Below are 22,357 nucleotides of genomic sequence, written 5' to 3'. Positions count from 1 at the left end.
TACCACGGAGCCAGCCTTCCTCAGCAGCTTGTTAATTTTGTTGGCATCCCCTGTGTTGATGCCCCCCCCCCCCCCCTAACACACCACGCCAAAGTATAGGACACTGGCTACGACAGACAGGTAGAACATCTGCAGCAGCCTATTGCACACTTTGAAGGACCTGGGCCGCCTCAGGAAGAAAGTGCCTCACTGTTCTCAGTCCAGTTCAGTTTGTTGTTTATGTGTGTAGTCCATCACCAGCTCCTTGGTCTTTCAGATGTTGAGCTGGAGGTGATTGGTGTCACACCACCCTACAAACCACCAGATATCTGTACGCTGCCTCATTGTTGTCTGTGCTGCAGCGGATGATGGAGGAGTCTTTGAAAAACTTCTGTATGGCATGTACTCGAATTGAAGCCGAAGTCGGAGGTGCAGAGGGTGAACAGGAAAGGTGACAGCACAGTTCCTTGGGGGGTGCTGGTGCTGCTCAACAGCACATCCGACAGGCTTCCATGCAGTTTCACGAACGTTTCTGCTGGTGAGGTAGACCATGATCCAGGCCACCAGGTCATGGTCCACCTGCATCACTGAGAGCACAGGTGTAGGAGAAAGGCTGGGGCTGTGGTCTGGGGGGGGCATGCTGCTGCCTCCTGGGGTGGTTGGCTGGGGGTGGCAGGAGGCGAGGTGTGTATGGGGACAGTGGTGGAGGTGATGAGCTCATGGGCGTTGGGAGGTCAAACCTGTTGAATAACAGTAAAATTGAGGAGACTATGACGACAGCTAGATAACTATCTATCATGAATCTACGTTGAGACATGGTAGAGCGCAAATATTTCGTTTCATCTTACCTTAATTAGAGAGCTGTTTTTTGTATTTAGCCAGATGGTGGATAACCACTTAAAGTTACAAATAGCCTAATGCAGTCGCTAGCCAGCCCACTAACTGATGATAGCCGGTAGTCAAATTGTTGACTTACGTGGCAAAGGTAGCAACAACAGTGTCCCACTTTGTTGTTTTGATGTCCCAGCACGTCTACCTTGTCTTAGAAACTTAGCCAGTCGTTCCCTAGCCTGTATAACTTTATCTTCCCCGTTGGTCGCCCCCGTCCCGTCTCTTACACACACTGCAGGCGTTACTACATGGGACTACGTGTGGGCTGTTTTCACAGAAACATTTGCATCCTCTCCATCCTTTATCCTCGCCCAGGCAGCCTTGTCCCCTAGCACACCATAGAAGCATAGTTTGACACGACACTCAGCCCATTTCGTTAGATCTGTAGGGAGATAGCAGCCTTAACCTGAGCACATTTACTACTGATTAGAAGTGGCACATTTTGTTAAGTAGCCTAAAGTAGCTCAAGTGAGGAGTCTTCTTCAGCGTTCTTCAGGAGTTCAGGCTTGTGCCACACATGCCGCGAGAACAGGTGGCGAAGTGGAATGAGAACTGGGAAGTTGGCTTTTTTATGAATGAATCCATGACAGCGCAATGGTATGTGCCTGCCCAACTCACACATAATTCCCGGTTTAAGGAAGCAGCAAAACTCTTCTCGGAAAGTGAATCTGGCACAGATGAGGTAGGTAAGGATGGGTCATTTGATTGACATGTGCGATAGCCTATGCAAAGAGTTAGTGTTGCAACGTATGTGGGCTCTGCCTTCACTTTTGAGCCAATGAACATGAAGGCGCCGCATTGTGGGCGGTGTCCCCTGTCTCAGTGCGGCCTTCCCGTCTAGAGTGCGGAGCGTGGATGTCGTTCCCTCCCGGTTTCTGGAGGCGGGAGAGGAGAGGAATTAAATTGTAAACAACCCGAGCTGTAATGACACCACGAAATCAGTACTAAAACAAACTAACTCGGACCGCGATTTCGGTATCTGCCAGAGAGACTGTTAATCTGGTGCCCAATGGAAGCGGATGGGTTTGTAAGGAGACGGCGAATGACAGCGGAGCCAGGCGGTGGAGAACCCGGTGTAGCAGGAGCTTCAGCCGAGGCTGAAATCCGATGGCTCGGCGGCAGGTTCTTGGGTGTTTCCGAGAGCTTCGTTGGAAGTTTATCACCGCGGATAGGAGGAGAAACTGAAGTACAGACTGCACAGGTCCATGGATCCATGGACAACTTGGACTCTTCGGAACCGGACTATGAGGGGTTGCCCCAAGGCGCCTCTACCAGCACCCACATGTTAGCTGGGGCTGTCGCTGGAATTATGGAGCACTGCTTGATGTTTCCTATAGATTGTGTGAAGGTAATTTCACAAAGATGATTTAACGACATTCGTTGAGTGTTGTGTTATGAATGTAAGGTGACCTTATGTGTCGTTTTCCTATTTGCCGAGCAATGTCAGTGAGCTGACATTAGTTATGAACTAGCTAGCGCAGTCAGACGGCTAATTGGTTTGTCGCTTGGCAAGGTCGAAGTCACTCGTGGCTAATGTTACACTGCTAGCTGCTAAGCTAACACCAGAGAAGTGTGCAAGCTATGAGCAGCGTTATTTAACGTCGTCAGTAGCTAGTTAAGTGTTTCATAACCGTCAAGATACAAGGTTACTGTATACTATTATGAACTGTTAGATAATGTGGTTCAGAAGTTGTTACGTATCCAGGAAGCTTGTACGCTGTCGCCTGCTACTATATATCTAAAACTTTACCCTCCTAGCCGGGTAAGTGAGGTTAGCTAACATATGTTAGCTGTGAGCGAACGTTTAACGTTAAACTTTGATCAACTTGAGAGGACAGCTCTCTGGCAGGAGTCAGTGAATGCACATTATATAGCAAGTTAGATCATGTGTAGACGTATGGAAATACAAGGGTGTCTGACAATTATTTTACCTTAGTTCATAGTAAGTTGTTATTTTTATAACCTTAGTTAGCTGGATGGCTAGCTTATATGAACACATTCATCTAGTCTGGTTGTCCCGGAAGGAGGCTATGGCATGTCATGTTTAGGATGGGAAGCTAGCGGGGCACTTCCTCTCGTCGGTCAGGTTCGGCACCCCGTTGGGAAACCTGACTGGCGCCCCGTTTGCCCGGCGGAACTGCCCGATTGGAGAGTCACGTGCCTGAACCCCTGCATAGTGTAGCGCGAGGCATCATATAACATAGTGACGTCTGTAACCTATCGAAAGAAAAGGGGACGTAGCAAATCTTAGGTTTCGTGTTTTTTAGAAACGAATGCAAGTCTAACCGCTTGTGTAGTTCGTTGCTAGTTTATAGTTGGCGAGCTGTATTCGGAAAGGCAGAGTCATGCGGTATTGTTTGGTAAATCGCTATCATGTAAAATTGCATAAATGACCACGTGTGAGATTTTTTTCTGCTGGGACGAGTTTAGTCACGTGAAAAGCGACGACCGTGTTGACATCCACGGGCTGATGCGCCGGCGCAGTGGAGCGGGTGACATTACATACATCCGAGCAGATCTGTTGACCTGTCTGTCCGCCAGCCCGACGCGTGTTGCCAGTCGAGCGGTCTCTTCGGCAGCAGCGCGCCCTGCCTCTGATGGGAGCCTGAGGCATCCTCCGCTTCGCTAATAAGCAGTTTGAAATATTTACTGCAAACACTTCCACTGTAGGCTGACATGAAGTGTGTGTGTGTGTGTGTGTATAGCCTCTCGTGGTGCTTTCATGCTTAACCCTCTGGTTGTTCAAGGATTTTCAGTAGGCAGGCTGAAAGCTTCACAGGTGTCAGGGGCGTGTGTCTGTGTATTTCTCCGACAGTGTGCCTGTGTTTTCAGAGAAGAGGCACGGATGTGTGTGTGTGTGTGTGGAGGGTCTGTCAGCTGTAGCCGGCAGAAGAAAGAGCTTGTCCCTCTGACTGTTTCCCATTTATGTCACACACAGACGCTACGTCCGGTGAGAGAGAGGTGTGTGACTGGATGAGTGTGCCGGGGAGAGAGAGTGTGTTTGTTTTCATCCATCTCCCCAACGGCACTAAGTTAAAGGTAGAGTCCACGATTCTAGTGAAAGATTGTCGATAAGGGCTCAACAGCCTATCAAATTACACCTCTCCTTTCCGTGTTCCTGGGGCAGCATGTTTTTTGGAGCGCACAGAATGGACAGCTATAAGACTGTTCACTGACGTATTGTGTGAGTGTGTGTGTGAATGAGGATGTTCACTGACGGCAGATGTATTGTTTCCGTGTGCTATTCACCCTCTCTGGCTGATGCACTCTCTCTCACACTGTCATTCTCACACACACAGGGGCTTTCTCAAACTCGACCCACCACTCTCTGTCATTGAGTGTGACTCTGTTTGTATAGTCACACAGCTGCAGAGGGCACTCTTAATTATGGGGTAGGGTGTAAAGGGCACTCTTAATGAAGGGGTAAGGTGTGGAGGGCACTCTTAATTAAGGGGGTAGGGTGTGATCCAGTGGAGGGCACTCTTAATGATGGTGGGATGTGGAGGGCACTCTGTATGAAGGGGTAGGATGTGGAGGGCCCTCTTAATGATGGTGGGATGTGGAGGGCACTCTTAATGATGGTGGGATGTGGAGGGCACTCTTAATGATGGTAGGCTGTGGAGGGCACTCTGTATGAAGGGGTAGGATGTGGAGGGCCCTCTTAATGATGGTGGGATGTGGAGGGCACTCTTAATGATGGTAGGATGTGGAGGGCACTCTTAATGATGGTAGGATGTGGAGGGCACTCTTAATGAAGGGGTAGGATGTGGAGGGCACTCTTAATGATGGTGGGATGTGGAGGGCACTCTTAATGAAGGGGGAAGCAGGGGTTAATCTAATCCGGGAAAGAGGGGCGCTGCTCCTCCTTGTTTCAGCCCAGCGCCCACTTGTCGAAATTCAGATTTTAGCTTAATCCCCAGCATATAGCTTTTCCTCAGCGATCGATTCTTCCGTAAATACATAAAATTGATGCCAGGAAAATAGCATTCCTGTTTGTAGTAAACAGCGAAATATTTCCACAAATACGAAAAATGTGGCAAAATGTCGGTTAGCAGGGGTACAAATGTCCTATTTCACGCAACTCCCATCTTGTTGTTGTTCCGACTCGCCTCACCTTTGACGCCGCCATGTTGGTTGTGAAATACGTAGTCTATATACATTACATTGAAGACATCCCAAGTCGGGAGTCTCCCGCAAATTGATAACAACTCCCTGTTGCCCGCACATTACTTCAAATCTCCCGGAATCTAGAGCGAGCGAGCAAGACCGCTCACAGGAGACAGACGTGCTCCAAACCGCGTTTGCATCTGTGTAGTGGCGCACAACAGAGAGGGAGAGGGATCTAGAGACTGCGTTAGGCAGTGTGCGTGTGTGCCTCAGGAGCATCCTGATTGGCCTGTTTCACTAAGTCAACAAATCAATTTTCATTGTGGGCGGGCTTTTATCTCTTCTCCCGAACCAAATTAATCAGTTCAGTGTATCTGAGAGTGCCCCCAAGAAAGAAAATATAAGACCTTTTACAACAGACTATACAAAGGTGTACACCTGTCTTATAAAAGTAAATCACAATGAGAGTCTTGCACGCTATACTATCTGTAACAGTGATTTCAGCATTGCCCATGGTGGGTTAAATGACTGTAAAAGACATGTTGAGGTGAGTTCAACAAGTTTCATTTCATGTGAATATTAATTAACAATTAATATATTAACAAAGCATTGCATAGGGCTATAGCCTATAGAAAGATATTATACTTTTATTACTTTTAGGGACCAGAACAGAAAAACGTAGGCCTCCCTGAAATGGAATACCTCCCTGAAATGACTTTTTGCAGGTTGGGATGTCTGACAATGTATGTAATGTTCTGCATCTGTGGTAACTTGCCCATTTTGAGTAATATGGCCTTACTATATGAGTCAACATACTGGTCCTTCACAAGCCTCAGAATGATCAATTTCTACCTCAGATTTTCAAAAGCTCCGCACCCTGGAAGGGGGGGAAACCATCATCACCATCACCCCCGCTCGCCATGGGTGTTTTCCCCCTTGTGATTTTTTTTCTAGGAAAGACCCCCGGGGTAGGATGTGGAGGGCACTCTTAATGAAGGGTAGGATGTGGTATAGTGGAGGGCACTCCTAATGAAGGGATAGGGTGTGATCCAGTGGAGGGCACTTTTAGATTTTTTTTCCTTTTTACTACTGTTATTAGGTGTGGAGCTAAATGTAATGTTTTATTTACGTTAATGTAGGTTAACTTTCCCATACGCTCTAACATGCGGACCCACACATGCTTATGTAGGTTTACTTCTTTTCCATCCTCAGTTCTATTGCGTGTGCTGCTAATTCAGTTCCACTGATATGTTGTACATGATTAACTAATAATGCGACCATGTGGCCACAACAACACCTGACAGTGATGGAGGACTTTATAACACCTTATAACCAGAACGGCACCTGAAAGTGACGTGAGTTAAGGTGTTGCACAGACACTAAACAGCTGTTTAACATGCCACTTCAAAGTCCTTTGTTACCCCCCATAACCCACTACCCCTCCTTGCTATTTGCTTTGGGATGACCCTTAATGTGGCCGACCCTCCACGTGAACCCACAAGCAGAACACACACACACACACACACACACACACACACACACACACACACACACACACACACACACACACACACACACACACACACACACACACACACACACACACAGACTATCATGCCTCATACACGTGCACTACCAATCTTCCTTTGCACACACACTCACACTATCTCACACACACTCACATGCACACATATTCCCCCTGAAGTGGTGTTCATTGTCCTCAAAATCCAGTCCTCATGTGAGCTTTCCCAGAAGCAGAAGAAATTGTGTGTGTGTGTCTGTGTGTGTGTGGTCTTGCAAAGGCAAAAGAAGCTTAGCAGAAGTCGGATTATAACCTGGTAAAACCCCTGTGCTGTATCTGACTGTACTCACCCTGCTGTGTGTGTGTGTGTGTGTGTGTGTGTGTGTGTGTGTGTGTGTGTGTGTGTGTGTGTGTGTGTGTGTGTGTGTGTGTGTGTGTGTGTGTGTGTGTGTGTGTGTGTGTGTGTGTGTGTGTGTGTGTGTGTGTGTGTGTGTGTGTGTGTGTCCTCAGACGCGCATGCAGAGCTTGCAGCCAGAGCCAGCGGCGCGGTACAGTAACGTTCTGGAGGCGCTGCGGCGGATCATGCGGACTGAGGGAGCGTGGCGACCCATGAGGGGACTCAACGCCACGGCGATAGGGGCGGGGCCAGCGCATGCACTCTACTTCGCCTGCTACGAGAAACTCAAGAAGAAAATGAGCGACGCCATCCACCCTGGGGCCAACAGCCACCTCGCCAACGGTACACACACACACACACACACACACACACACACACACACACACACACACACACACACACACCCTGGGACCACCTCGCCAACAGTACACACACACATACCCTGGGGCCAACGGTACACACATACAGTACATACCCTGGGGCCAACGGTACACACACACACACACACACCCTGGTTCCAACAGCCACCTCGCCAACGATACACACACACACACACACACACACACACACACCCTGGGGCCAACAGCCACCTCGCCAACTGTACACACACACACACACACACCCTGGGGCCAACAGCCACCTCGCCAACTGTACACACACACACACACACCCTGGGGCCAACAGCCACCTCGCCAACGGTGCACACACACACACACACACCCTGGGGCCAACAGCCACCTCGCCAACGGTACACACACACCCACACACCCACACACCCTGGGGCCAACAGCCACCTCGCCAATGGTACACACACACACACACACACCCTGGGGCAAAACAGCCACCTCGCCAACAGTATACACACACACACACACACACACACACACACACACACACACACTCACACCCTGGGGCAAACAGCCACTTTGCCAACAGTACACACACACACACACACACTCACACCCTGGGGCAAACAGCCACTTTGCCAACAGTACACACACACACACCCTGGGGCCAACAGCCACCTCTTCAACGGTACACAAACTCACACACACACACACACACACACACACACACACACACACACACACTCACACCCTGGGGCAAACAGCCACTTTGCCAACAGTACACACACACACACCCTGGGGCAAAACAGCCACCTCGCCAGCAGTATACACACACAAACACACACACACACACACACACACACACACACACACACACTCACACCCTGGGGCAAACAGCCACTTTGCCAACAGTACACACACACACACCCTGGGGCCAACAGCCACCTCTTCAACGGTACACAAACTCACACACACACACACACACACACACACACACACACACACACACACACACAAGTAACGTAAAGTAAATCTGAGGCCTGAGGAAGCAGATGCTTGTAAAGTAAAGTAAATCTGAGGTCTGTGGAGGAAGATGCGTGTGAAGGTAAACTGCTCTGATTAGCCCTAATTACAGATCGGTGCTGGTGTTATTACCCGGTGTGTAATCCGGTTGTGTAATCTAGGTTGGGTAATACTGTTCATGTGGGACTGCCGCTGTACTCTAGACCCATCAGCAGAGGGAGCTCTTCTCTTCTCTCCTCCACTGAACACGCCCAGACCAGCCATGACTCAGCATCCACAGAGAAGCCACTTCTATTTCTGTTTCTTTGGCCCTCTCACTCTCTCTCTCTCTCTCTCTCTCTCTCTCTCTCTCTCTCTCTCTCTCTCTCTCTCTCTCTCTCTCTCTCTCTCTGTCTCTCTCTCTGTCTCTTTCTGCCCATTATTTCCTTTTGAGCGAGTAGAGGTCAATTCACAAACAACTCAGTCTCCTGGTACACTCTGAGTGTGTGTGAGTGGGTGTTTGTGTAGGAGTGAGTAATGTTAAAAGCAGATGGTGGCTACATGACCCGGTTTTAGCCATGACCTTGGCTTGACTCTGCAGGGTCTACGGAGTGTGTGTGTGTGTGTGTGTGTGTGTGTGTGTGTGTGTGTGTGTGTGTGTGTGTGTGTGTGTGTGTGTGTGTGTGTGTGTGTGTGTGTGTGTGTGTGTGTGTGTGTGTGTGTGCCCTCTTGTTAATTGAAAGAGAACAAAAGGATCTTTTCAGCAGAATGCCATTCCTTAGGTCTGATTCAGCACACACATAATACCCTGAGCAGAGCCAGCTGTGTGTGTGTGTGTGTGTGTGTGTGTGTGTGTGTGTGTGTTAGGGCCAGGCCTAGGCCTGTGCCTGTAACAGGATTTGTATAGTCAGTTGTCCGTGTCCTAGTGCTTAGTCCTGTTCTCTATGCTTTTCATGGGTAGTGGTAATGCACTCCAGTTATCCAAAATACAGCGTAATGATTTGGTCGCATGTGCGCACGCACACACACACACACACACACACACACTTGGCAATTCCATATCATTTCTTGAAGTGAAAAAAAGCCATCAAAGCATTAGTGCAAGAAGCGGCAGGCTAGTGACCTTAGTAACCTTACGAGCCTGAGGCTCACTATGGGTCATGGGTCGTTAAATTTAAGTTACTGTATACTGCAGTGAGGCACTTACACTTACACACACACACACACATCCACATACACACACACACACACACACAAACAAATACACACACACACAGATGTAAAATTAAAGGTACAGTATACAGCGCTGAGGCTGAAGATTTCAACCAACTGTACACTTCTACCTTTCCAAGCGTGTATGAGAAGTTACGGTGGCCATCAGGTGCCATAAAACGCAAAAGGCCCTCTCTAGTGCCAGTATTTTGGTTGGTCCGTTCTGGACTACTGTAGAAACATGGCGATGCAACATGCCAGACTGTGGAAGAGGATCCGCTAAGTAAATAGAAAGGGCTCATTCTAAGATTACGGAATCAAGGAACGAATTCATAGTTACAGTTGATAATACACTAATACAAATATAGTTTAAAGACTAGAATGCGTTTCGTGAACAAACTGCGAGAGTGTGCTTGCTCTGTTGCGGCCATGACAGAGAGAACAAGTGCCTATGAATTAACATGTATTTACATCTACTCAATCAGTGTAGTGGGGCCTTCTTCCAATATATGTTAGCAAGCAACCAAGCTCAACCATTATATTTTGGCTCCACTGACGTTTAGACATATGAGGGTATCTTTGTTGTTCTGTTTTTGTTTGCTTGTTTGCTTGTTTATTGTGAAAGGGTCTAGTGTGTTAGACCATAATTTGGCATTTGGTCATAATAGTTCCAGAGTTTCGTTATACTGACTTACTGAGCTAAGTGAATTGTTGAAATTGTTATATTCTTGGTAAAAGGAAACATCTCTGCAACAATATTGGAATGAATGCGGTTACATAGCCAGCTTTACTTAAAGTTTATTGTAAGATAGGCCTATATGTTAGACTTAATGCAGTTAGAGTTAGACTGTAGGTCTAGTATCTAACGTAAGCAACACTTTTACTGTATAGCTAGAGAGCACGTGTATCACATTGGTTTATAGTCTGTCAAATAAGTTCTAGTTATTGGTGTTCGATGGCATAAAAAAGTTAGTCTTCTCTTATAAGCCTAGTTAGTACATCTGATTAGAGCTAGCAACCATGAATTGCAGATTAAGGGGTCCCCTATCTCAGTGTTCATTTTGGCAGCTATTTTAGTCACATTTAGTCATAGTTATCCTTCTTAGTTTCAGTCTAGTTTTCGAAAACTGAGCACACTACAACAGCTACGCTGTGTCCAGGTACATCCTCAAACGTTTTTCAGTTTGAGGTCAAGGTCTCTCATGAATCATTACTCCCAGGACACGGGTTAATGTTAACTCACGCTGTCGGTCACGCTTAATCCTCTCCAACCACATTAGCAACAAAATAAACTGTTGAGCAGCTAGGATAGCTCACGTTACCGTAGTAGGAATACAAGCCTTAGCTCACTATATTCACACAACTAAATTCATGAATTACTTCACAGGTTTACTTCACAACTTGAATTAAGGAAAATTATCCCCCGTTACGGCTAGCTGAAACTGCCAGTGGATACTCCCGTTACGTAGTGTTAGTTAGCCTTTAGCCCCGTACTCAGATATTACAGCTGCTTAACACAGCTAGGATAGCACTGCTTAACACAGCTAGGATAGCTAACGTTACGGTAGTGGGAATACAAGTTTTTCAAGTTCGCACGTACCTATTTATGCTAGTGAAATACTCGCACTGTAGAGCCCTGGTATGGAAGGTGTCTCTTAATATTCCTAGTTATACAGTTGAATGGAGAGGAACAGAGAGAATAGGTTCCTTGGCGCAGGTGTCAGTGAGAGGTGTCAGTGAAGCACAGGTGCAAGCCAGTTTAATGAGCCTATTATGATGTCATAATGCCCCACAGTTCCGCCATGCAAGTCTATGGGGGAAAAAGGGGATGAAAAGGGGATGAGATATAGCAGGTTGCACCGGATCAGGCCGGACGTTTCGGTGTTTGAACGGCGTCTCTATCTCAATCGGGCGAGGCGTAGTTAGCTGCAAGAAAAACGGGGAGAATAAATAAACTAGAATGCGTTTCGTGAACGAACTGCGAGAGTGTGCTTGCTCTGTTGCGGCCATGACAGAGAGAACAAGTGCCTTGGAATTAGTCTCTTCCCCTCCTAGTCTCCTAGAAGAGTGAAGAAAGTAAAGAAGAGTGGAAGAAGGAAAGAAGAAAAGAAAGAAGAGTGGAAGAAAGAAAGAAGAGTGGAAAGAGTGAACAAGAGTGGCTCTGGATAAAGACAGTAAAGAGAGAGTGAAGAGGGAAAATATTGAAAGAAGGAGAAAAAAAAAGTGAAGCAGAGAGATGGAGTGTGAGAGAAAGTAGAGTGAGAGGGATAGAGAGAAAGAAGGAGAGAGAAAAAAAGTAGAGTATTTGCAGGGCTCTACGCTAAGGTTTTTCCCAAGGAGCACATGTGCTCCTAAATGAAAACATTTAGGAGCACACAAAGAAATTTAGGAGCACAGCAGGTTTTTTTTACGCGGAAGCAAAGCATGTCATACTCATTTGCGACCTATAGTTACAAACATTGTATTTTTGTACTACGCTGTGTCCAGGTACATCCTCAAACGTTTTTCAGTTAACCTAATGATTCAAGGTCTCTCATGAATCATTACTCCCAGGCAGGGCCGGATTAAGACATTTTGAGGCCTGGGGCTAATTACCAGGATGAGGCCCCTATATCGCCCCGACGCACATCGTGACACGCACACAAACCCACGCCAGGTGCACTGTCACATCAGTGTTTTAAAGTCCACAGAACCACTCTATGAATATGATCAGTTTAAAGCCAAGGATAAAATGAATGTATGTAGTAGACTACACTGTAGACAATAATAAACCAATAATGCAAATGTATACATATTTCCATTCATTCAAAAGCAAAAACTAGGCTAAATAGCCAGGGAATGAAATAACGAATTGATTAAGCATATGCCTATTAGTGAAGCAACAGCTTGGCTCCGCGCCCACGTTTCTATGCGAGAGCACCGACGTGCGGTCAGGGGAGGCAGAGCTTCACCTGTCATCATTAAAGTAAAAAAACAAATAACGATCAAAGGAAATAAATATTGTCTACTGGTCTGTGATATAAATGTATTTTCTGCATGATTCCAATCATTTCGAGCAGTTTTATAATCAAAATCGCTGAATTTGCGCATGTCCTGTTCAAACAGACAGGAGACAGCAAGACGATGAGGCAACGACGAGCTGTGCTTCATCTCAGATTGCGCAATACCTCACAAACTGGACTGAGTGTAGAACCTATTTAGTCCTGCTGATCTGACAAAAAACTTCAGTGAAAACCTCTACACTAATATTTGACCATGACTGCGAAAATGGAAGATTCTATAGCTAAGCTAAAACATTTCACTTAGCTATGTCTAACTGGCTTGCACATAATTTGTCTATAATTTTCAATTAATTAGCCTAATCTGCAGCGATATGCGTGAGATAAGAACTCATACATCTTCAATTGCTGAAAGAATTTACGTTTTATTAGGCCTATGGAACCGGGAAGCCTGGCTTGTTACCTGCATCATCGTATTTGAAAGCGCGTTATTAAAAGCGTTTATCCCTGTCTTAATGATGTGGTGCGAACCAAAGCAAAGTTTAGAAATGTGAATTCATCTTCTTCAGTCTTACTTTGCACTTGAGGGCTTTTGCGATTAGAAGGTCACGGTCCACGGACCAGTCTTTTGGCCCCACTCTCGTGCTTTCTTTGACCGGACATTTTCGCGCATTATAATTTGTTTCACTCTGAATGTTTCTAATGTTATGCGCGGTGCAGTGCCGTTGACTCACTCGACATCGGGCGACCTGAGGCCCCCCTGGTGGCGAGGCCCGGGGCTGCAGCCCGGTCAGCCCATTCGTTAGACACGGCCCTGCTAGGTGGTGGGCTGGACCCCCGAATTGTGCATTTAATACTTACCGTCCAGCTGTGAAGCCCATTTTTTAAGGATGGATTCATAAAAATACACCAAACTGTATTTGCTTTGTTTCCACCTTCGTTTCGTGCACATTTGGCGAACATATCGTTGTAAAGTCTCTGTTTTTTGATCGGGCGAATTTTCAGGGCAACTATTTGAGACCGTGCGTTTCAATGAGAACAAGACGTAAGCAACCTCGGGTGTCGCTGTCTGGAGGGGAGATTGCAACTGGAGTGACATATTTTAGATAAGGCACATTATATATAATGTGTAATACATTATTACTGAATGTTAAAACACAATTTTCTCTACTTAAAGTCTTGGAGTAGGTGATGTTGCCTCATCTTTGCGTTTCCAATCATTTTCTATGGTTAAAAAGTCAATGACTTTCTTAATGTATGATAATGCAAATTAAGTTCCCATTTAATAAATAAATTCATTTTGTCAAGTGAGTAGTACAATTTTCAAATATAAGTTGGTCAAAGTTCCTGCAGTGTGCCCATTCATGGCTGAACCGGCAACCCTGCAAAGAGGGGGAAGTGGCCAGAAATGCCCTAGAGGCTTTAAATCTGGAATAAGACCAGGAATTGCCAGCTAATATGGCAATAGGATACCACCGCAAATGCTACATGCTGTTCACCAATGAAGCACATTGAAAGAGCACGAAAGGGAAAGAAAAGGCAGCCAAGGACAGTGAAGGTTTGTACTCAGAGTATGATTTCCTTTTCGCCTGTATTATATGAGGTCTGTGTACCCAACAGGGTTTGAGCAAGTAACTCAAGACATTGACATGACAGAGAAATGGTGTAGATGAAACTCCTTAATTACTGAGACATTAAGGTCCATGGCCTCCACACTGACACCTGCTTGAACCTCTTCTTAGCAATCTTCAGTGATTGTGTGAAATATTTAAGGCCAAACGCCCTTGACAGGCTGGTGCCACATAACCTTAATAGAAGTGACCCCTGAATAAAGCAAGGCACGGACAGTGATGACTGTTATTGGATTTTATTCAGATAATTTCCAAGATACAATAAATGAACATTATTAAAAAGAAACAGTATCTCGAAACCAATGTCTTACAAAGGGAACATGCAGTATTCCTTCCTTGTGTGACGTTGATTCGCAAGTAAATAAAAGAACAGTCCACTGAATATATGACAATAAGTCAAATTAAGCCAGGTTAACAAGATGTGGCTTTTCATGGCCACAGGTCCACTGGCTCTGCTTGATCACCTCAGGGTGGAGGTTTCTGGATTTCCCCACTCAGCTGCAATGTTTTTGTTCCTGAACGTAAAGGACTTCGTTAAAATATACTATAATATAGCAGGGGATTACAACAGGGGTGAGGAACAATTCATTTTAAATGTCATTTCAATTTTTTTATAAAGCCCCAAGGGCCGTACTATGGATACAAAAGGATTTTCCCCCAGCACTTTAGGCCTGTATTTAACGTGGTCACCTTTACAACAGACCCCACCTTCACTAGATCCCCTGAAAATAACTTCGTTGTATTGCAACTGCAATTTCAAACATTGCTTTACAAACCATGTCATATTACATGTGAAACTGCATCACAGTAAATGCATTATGTTGGCATGAGTTTGTTGTCTACATGTTGTCTGTGTTGCCATGTGGTTTACTCCCAGCTGGTTGCCTCATATGCATGAAAAAAAATAAACAATTAAAATATGAAATAGCCTACCGAGAGGAAGTGGCATATATTGCACCAGTCAGATGGACGAGGGATCTGATGGATGTCATGTGGGGTCTTGTAGCCTAAGATGCTACCTGTAGAGATATTATTAGACATAAGTTAGTTCACAGAAGTGCTACGCAGTTGTCAATGTTTAAATTGTCTGACTGTTGTAATTAAGCTCGTCGTTTGGACTAACGGGAGGAGAGACTTTGTCGGAGAAAATTGTTCAGTAGACGCCTATGGCCATGTTCATATGAGGAGAGGGGATCTCGCTTCACGTCTATTGTAATCAATGTTTCACACCCTATACTGACGAAATTAACAACATGTAGCCTTAAACAGGTTTCATTTATGACAAGAAAAATAGTCATGTGTTGAAATATCCACTCGAAGTTAAACAATTCTTACCTCAAAGCTGTATCTCAGCTATTTTCCAGCGTCAGATGAAGTCGATGTGCATTTCCTGGTGTGACGATGCGTCACCGAGAAACGCAATTGGTTGAAATACCCAATCCGCGGTTTTGATTGGACGTCACGCCGGCAAACTTCGATGATATTTTTGAGAACTTAATCGTAAAATACTATTAAATGTGCAACTTCCCGCGTTGGAAACAAACGGCTATATGTTTCTTATTATCTGGTTCAGCTTCCTTCAAAAAATTAGCTTCACAGCTGCAGGGTAACTATCAACTCGAGAACTAAGCAAGATAGACGGTCTCAGCCCACTGACTATGCTCCCAGGACACGGGTTAATGTTAACTCACGCTATCGGCCACAACAAGTTAACCATTCTTTCAGTATAAGCAACTTTTGCATAGCCCCGCACAGCTAGGATAGCTCACGTTACCGTAGTAGGAATACAAGCCTTAGCTCACTATATCCACACAACTAAATTCATGAATTACTTCACAGGTTTACTTAACAACTTGAATTAAGGAAAATGATCCCCCGTTACGGCTAGCTGAAACTGCCAGTGGATACTCCCGTTACGTAGTGTTAGTTAGCCTTTAGCCCCGTACTCAGATGTTACAGCTGCTTAACACAGCTAGGATAGCTCTGCTTAACACAGCTAGGATAGCTAACGTTACCGTAGTGGGAATACAAGCCTTAGCTCACTATATCCACACAACTAAATTCATGAATTACTTCACAACTTGAATTAAGGAAAATGGCGTCTCCAACGTTAACGTAACGTTAATTTATATGTTATAAACACGGCTAACACTATCAGTTTCCATTAAAATTAATTTCAGTCAGTACTAGGCCTGTCGCGATATGCAATAAATCAATTAATTGCGCGATAAATTAAAATGAGCGATTAATTTTTTGCCGGCTGCAATAAATTCCATTCGCACGCTTCAAAGTAACTGGATATCAAAAGTTTTTAATCCGGTGTATCTGCCCTCTCGGCGGATTGGTGTTTTTTTTGCCCCAACTGAATTCTTCAAGGTAGCGCGCAGGGCTAGGCATTCAGTTGGTGATGGTTATTATTTCCTGCAGCGCCGCCTTAAAGGCCGAGCTGAGGGCACAATAAATGAACCCCCTCGTCACGTGTCAGTCACTTGTAGCATTGGTCTCTATGTGGGAGGCGGAGCCCTGGCGTTGCACAGTGCAGAGTGCAGCATGAAAGTCCCGAGAGGAGAAGAGCAAGAGAAAAAACATTTGGAAGAATAAAAAGATGGAGTTGGTGTCTAAGCCGAACGCGACAGCTGCCGTGTGGGAGCACTTCGGCTTCAAACCCAACGGCCGGGGCGAACCAAATAACCTATGCGAGCCGACATGTCGCATTTGTTTGAAAACAATATTAACAAAACGCGGCAATAAAACAAACCTGCATCTTCACCTAAAACACAATCACCCGATGCAGTTTTCCCAGCTTGGGAAAAAACAATCAGATGGGAAGTCTCCGTCTTCCCAACAGTCCACAATCACTGGGGCGTTTAGTCGGCAAACAAAGTACAAACAGGACAGCGCAAAATGGTGCGCGCTCACTGACTGTGTAGTTCGCTTCATTGCTAGAGAGATGATGCCCTTTAGAACCGTGGAAAAGCCTGCATTTCGACGAATGCTGCAAACATTTGACAGCCAGTTCGAATTGCCTGGGAGAACATACGTGTGTTTGGTTTTTATTCAAGAGCATTTTTGGTTAAAATAATTGTATTTATTGTTTTTGGATGTTTTGTTAATTAATTCTGGATATTTTAAATGTCTTCCAGATGTCCAGTTCCAGTGTTCTTTAAAAAATACAAGTTTATTGATCTTCGAAAGGGTGTACTTGCATTATTATGCCATTATCATTATATAAGTTGAAAATGGTGTCAAAACGGCAATACTATCGCTTATCGCAATAATTTCTGGGGCAATTAATCGCACAGAAAAATGTGTTATCGTGACAGGCCTAGTCAGTACACTGAAAATGCTGCCATTCAACTCACCTTAACGAAGTGGAAATACGGTAGCTAGGTTAGAAACTGTAGTTACTCTTATTCTTTCTCAAAGTTGAATTGAGAGGGACAGAGAAATACGGTTCCTCTTATTCTTTTTCAAAGTTGAATTGAGAGGGACAGAGAAAATGCGGTTCCTTGGATTGGCGGAGGTGTCAGTGAGAAGCACAGGTGCAAGCCAGTTTAAGGCGAGACACGGCAGGTGAAATATCGATTTTTTTTCATGCCCTGGTCAAATTTGAGATTTTGGGCTAGTTTGCCTCTTTAACTTGTTATCTTTCATACTACCACAAAGAAAACGTCAAAATTACACATTTAAGTGTCTGTTTCACTGCATTTAGTTCAGCCGCGGCATCCATTTTCTCCTAACTTTACCAAGAATTCTCCCTTGAACCACGTTCAGCGTTTCGTCTTTTTACACGACATCTTTCATGTCTGGAATGACTTTAAAGCTATGAGCCTCGATCAGAAGGCTGTGTAATCCAAATATGGGCATTTCCTTTCTTTTCAGCAACCAATCCTGACTTTCTGAAGGGATTCATTGGCTGACGGCGCTTTTCTGCTAACGTGATTCGCTCAGTGCACCACGTGTTGTCTTTAAATGCGGTTTTCTCAAAATGAGTGTTTTTTCATTTTTAGGTACACATTCAGGGTTTCCGCTACGTTCATTTCAGCGTGGCGGGCCGCCGCACCTTCGTCATTCCCCGCCACGCATCGGAAAAAATCGGAGCCCTGTTTTTTGGTGTGTTATTTGCCACATCAAAGGATTCGTCTGCCTTTCCCGCACTTGATCAGCGTTCCACGGCATCCACGGCTTACCACAGCCGGTTTACATACTCCCCCCGCCCCCTCTCTCGTTTCTGACACACTGGCCCTCAAACTAGAAACCGAACAACTGGATCAGAGGTAGCCTACGTGACGTTGAATTAATTTTATTTTACATGTGAGAACAAGTTGTTGAACATTGTGCAGGGGTTACATCGTAGGCCTAATATGTTGTAGACGTAGACGGCTGGTTTCTCACATTGCGTCTATTTCGGGAGGCTAAATGTAAATAAGCTTCAGTAACGGTCATTTCTAAACGCACAGCTGTGTGTGGTCCCTCAATGAGCCCTGCACTTGTAGCGGATGACAACAGAGCAAAGTTTGTTAAAGGTAGCAAGTCCGAGGCCTGCGTGGTTTTAAAATAGGCGGACACCTTCGCAGAGCTCATAGATCTATTAGTTAGGCTAAGGACAAGCCGACCAACTTAGCGATTTCGTTCGTAATAAATACAAGAACAGTTAAACAAGTAGCCTAATAGCTAGTAATTCCCGCCGGAATTTTCGAATCCAAAATGTCAACGCGTCCTCTTCAAAGATAATAATTCTAATGCATTTAGATCGTCTCACTCTGTCCTCTTTTTCAGATGAGTTTGCTGAAATACTTCACTAAAAAAAGGAAAGAGCCATTTCTCCAATTAACCTCGAGATATCCTGTGAATTCATAACCCCACTTGGACATGCGTTCGTGTGTGTGTGTGTGTTTTGCCTTTCAGCACCGCCTTCTCTTGTTTGACTTGTTGACCACTTTGCGGCACCCTGCTTAATGACGTAGTTGTAGCAAGCGCTGTACAGCATCATTAGGCTTCAGCAAGCAGGCTACTATGCGTGCAGTGTAAATATCCCCAAAATAAACACCTGCCCCTTTTGCTAAATCTTCTTATGATGACAGTATCAGTAGTCAGTAACAATAGTCATAGTAGTCACACAATGTATGTGAAGTAGGCTACTGTAAACAGTAATATTTTGTCATCATATTTCAACATGTAATGTTTTGAAATGAAATATAGGCAAGTAGTAGTGGAGCTGGAGAATGCTGCCTAGAACCAAGAGAGTCAGATGTGAGGGAAGACAGTGAGAAGAGCCAGCCAACCAACAACAATAAAAAACCTGGCAAACACAGGGCTTCAGGTTGGGACCCAACATGGGTTGAAAAGCCTAGGTTTAAACCGTGGCTGTATAACACCGATCATGTTTTGCCAAATAGGTAGCTCATGAGGACCCATACTTTGTACACCTTTAAGGACCTGAAATAATGACATTGTCCCGTATTTAGAAACAAAAGTACAGTTCTGTATTGAGCTGAAACTGGGCCCACAATTCGGTTAAAATGCAGGAAATTGCGTCTAAGAAATACAAATTTTTTTTGGGGGGGGCCCCCAGACCCCCTGCTGAGGTGCCACCGCACCTTACAGGAAATCCTGGGGGAAACCCTGCAGCCTGCATGTAGAACCTAGGTGCACCACACTTCCCAGTTGCACACATAGCATTGTTATGAAGACATCTACTGATGGATTTATTTATAAATTGTTCCTGGCCAGATTTATGGGTCATTTTACCTGGAAATCATGGTGAAAATAGGGTTTTTAAGGCCACGGATAGTATATTTTGATTTCCCAGGTCATAAAAGCAGATATCCTAAAATCCATCTGAGTATTTTTTGTCATTTGATATATGAACAAAATAAAAAAAGAATTTTGGTCCTGGCTTTATCACAGTTTAAGATTCATGTACCTGAAATATATGCAAAAACGTGCATATTTAATGAGATCCAGCCTAATTAGCATAATTAAATATGCAAAATTCAAAAACTTGTAATACATTTTTTTCTTGTAATGATGTATGTAATCAACTGGTAAAGTTTCATGGTGATCCCTTGTATTTAAATTTTTTACCCTATTCACCTGCCATGTCTCGCCTTAATGAGCCTATTATGATGTCATAATGCACAGAGTTCTGCCATGCAAGTCTATGGAGAAAAAAGGGGATGAAAAAGAGGAATAAAAAAGGAGTGGCAAGGAGCACCGCCACGAAAAGTCATAGCAACCTGCACCGGATCGGGCCGGACGTTTTGGTGTTTGAATGGCGTCTCTAGCTCAATCGGGCGAGGAGTAGTTAGCTGCAAGAAAAACGGGGAGAATAAATAAAGAAAACTTGACGATAGCAATACTGTGCTTCCCTTCGGGCAAGCACACTAATAAAACTTATGAAGAACAATACTGTGCTTCCCTTCGGGCAAGCACACCAATTATATTCCATTTCTGCTAATGGATCGCCCTGAATCCTGCATACTGCACCTTTAACTAAGATCAGTGTTAATAGACACTAACTTAAATGGTTACCCAGGTAACAGGAGTGTTGCCAGTACAGAGCCTTTAAAGGCCCTTTAACATTTGTTTTCCTTCATGTATCCCATGTGACTGACGAGAGAGAATCATCTATTGTGAGGCATATTATAACATTCACTAGTTTGTCCGTCAGTGCGTTTTCACTGCCAGGGGTGTGCGTGTGTGCGCGTGTGTGTGTACGTGCGCATGGATGTGTGTGTGTGTGTGTGTGTGTGCATGCAAGAATGTGTGAGTGTGTGTGCATGCTTGGATGCTTGTGTGTGTGCGTGCTTGGATGTGTGTGTGTGTGTCTCATGGATGCTTGTGTGTATATTTTCCAAGGCTTTGAACCGGTTCACGGAAAGAAAAAGAAAACCAGAAACTTTTGATGTTTTGCTAGGAACAGAAACCAAACCAGAAACTTAAAAAAAAAAAAATATGTTCCGGATCAGAATCGTTTACCTAAAATAATGGTAACCGGTTAATAACGTTATTTTTTTGTTCTTTCACAAGATTCCTAAATGCAATATGATTGGTGATCGTTCACGTAGATAGAGAACCTTGCCCGCGCCGCCAGCTAGTAGCCTTATCGGATCAATTCTATGCACAAGCTGTATCCACCAGTCTCTCAAACTCAATCTTAAGAAGAGGTAAATATTGTACCAAGTATCTCACACATGTTTGTTTTTAAATAGGAATTCTATCAGGCTACGAATTTCCAATGCATTGTTGTAAAAATCTGCAGGGTCAAGTTAATGAAATTATAGCTAAGTTGGACAGTTAGCATTGGCAGTAGACTATCTGGCTATTACCCAGCATAACCTACCCTAGTCTTTATTTAAAGCGTAGGCTTATACAGTAGTTTTCATATTTGGCATTTTAACTTTTTTGTTCAGATGGGAAGACATTGCGAGAATCCTATGCGGCAGCGTTATTCATTTGACCCCGCGACTAACAAATCCAAATGCAACATTGAGTGATGTATGTAGATACCATTGTAGTTTTGTAATATTTGTATTGTCTCTGTTGACAAAAATGCATTGATTGGGCCCTGACGAGGTTTGGCCAAATGCTGTTTTGTTTTGTTTGCCCAAAAAACAACATAGCATACATTTTCCTTGTCTTAACTCATGTATAATACTTACAAAATGTCAGAATTACAGTTATGCCGCCTACATAATGTAGCCTTTTTTAATATTTAATAACAGGATAGAGACATATAAGATTATGTTAAAGTCCTAATGATCAGCCTACTTATTTGTATGTCCCGCAGCTGACATGGAACGCTATTAACCAGTTCAGGAACTTTATTTTTTTGTTCAGGAATGTCAATTTTAGGGTTGAAACGAAAACCGGAAACGTTAAAATACTGTTTCTGTTCGGAACGAACCAATTGGGAAAAAATTCTGGTTCAAAGCCCTGGTATTTTCCCTAATGGTGCTCATGCAGGGGTTGTGTATTTTCCCCAGTCGACCTTATGTTGTGTGTGTGCGTGTGTTTCTCTCTTGGTTGACCTTGTGTGTGTGTGTGTGTGTTTTGCAGGAGCAGCAGGATGTGTCGCCACATTGCTTCACGATGCGGCCATGAACCCGTCTGAAGGTAAAGCTACACACACACACAAGCACACGCACACAAGTTGCATGCTCACACGAAAAATCACACACTCACACACACACACAGTTCTAAAAGTAGATGTTCATCTGACTGTCAGCCTTGTAAGTTCATTCTCTTGTCAAGCTTTGCACTTTGAT

General features: G+C 44.6%; 1 protein-coding gene and 1 long non-coding RNA gene across 3 annotated transcripts in view; one reads left to right on the top strand and one right to left on the bottom strand.

The window, feature by feature from the left end:
* The first annotated feature begins 1,708 nt into the window (after positions 1-1,708).
* slc25a28 (solute carrier family 25 member 28) overlaps positions 1,709-22,357 on the top strand; it is a 23,121-nt gene continuing 2,472 nt past the window's right edge. The window contains exons 1-3 of one of the 2 annotated variants that reach the window (XM_080848991.1): positions 1,709-2,218; positions 7,010-7,238; positions 22,149-22,205. In XM_080848991.1, the coding sequence (XP_080705117.1) occupies positions 1,880-2,218; positions 7,010-7,238; positions 22,149-22,205 (625 nt within the window). In that variant the 5' untranslated portion in view covers positions 1,709-1,879. Of the gene's footprint in view, positions 2,219-7,009; positions 7,239-7,675; positions 7,701-22,148; positions 22,206-22,357 lie in introns of those variants that run through there. The other variant, XM_080848992.1, reaches the window with a different exon arrangement.
* On the bottom strand, positions 14,494-15,515 carry LOC308373467. Its single transcript, XR_013968850.1, has 3 exons — positions 15,423-15,515; positions 15,021-15,106; positions 14,494-14,602 (listed from the first exon to the last, which is right to left on the bottom strand). It is a non-coding gene; the product is annotated as an uncharacterized lncRNA (long non-coding RNA).

Source organism: Sprattus sprattus, assembly GCF_963457725.1.
Source record: "Sprattus sprattus genome assembly, chromosome: 12".
Taxonomy (NCBI): domain Eukaryota; kingdom Metazoa; phylum Chordata; class Actinopteri; order Clupeiformes; family Clupeidae; genus Sprattus; species Sprattus sprattus.
The sequence above is the reverse complement of the archived record's forward strand: the minus strand, read 5'-3'. Positions and strand labels throughout refer to the sequence as shown.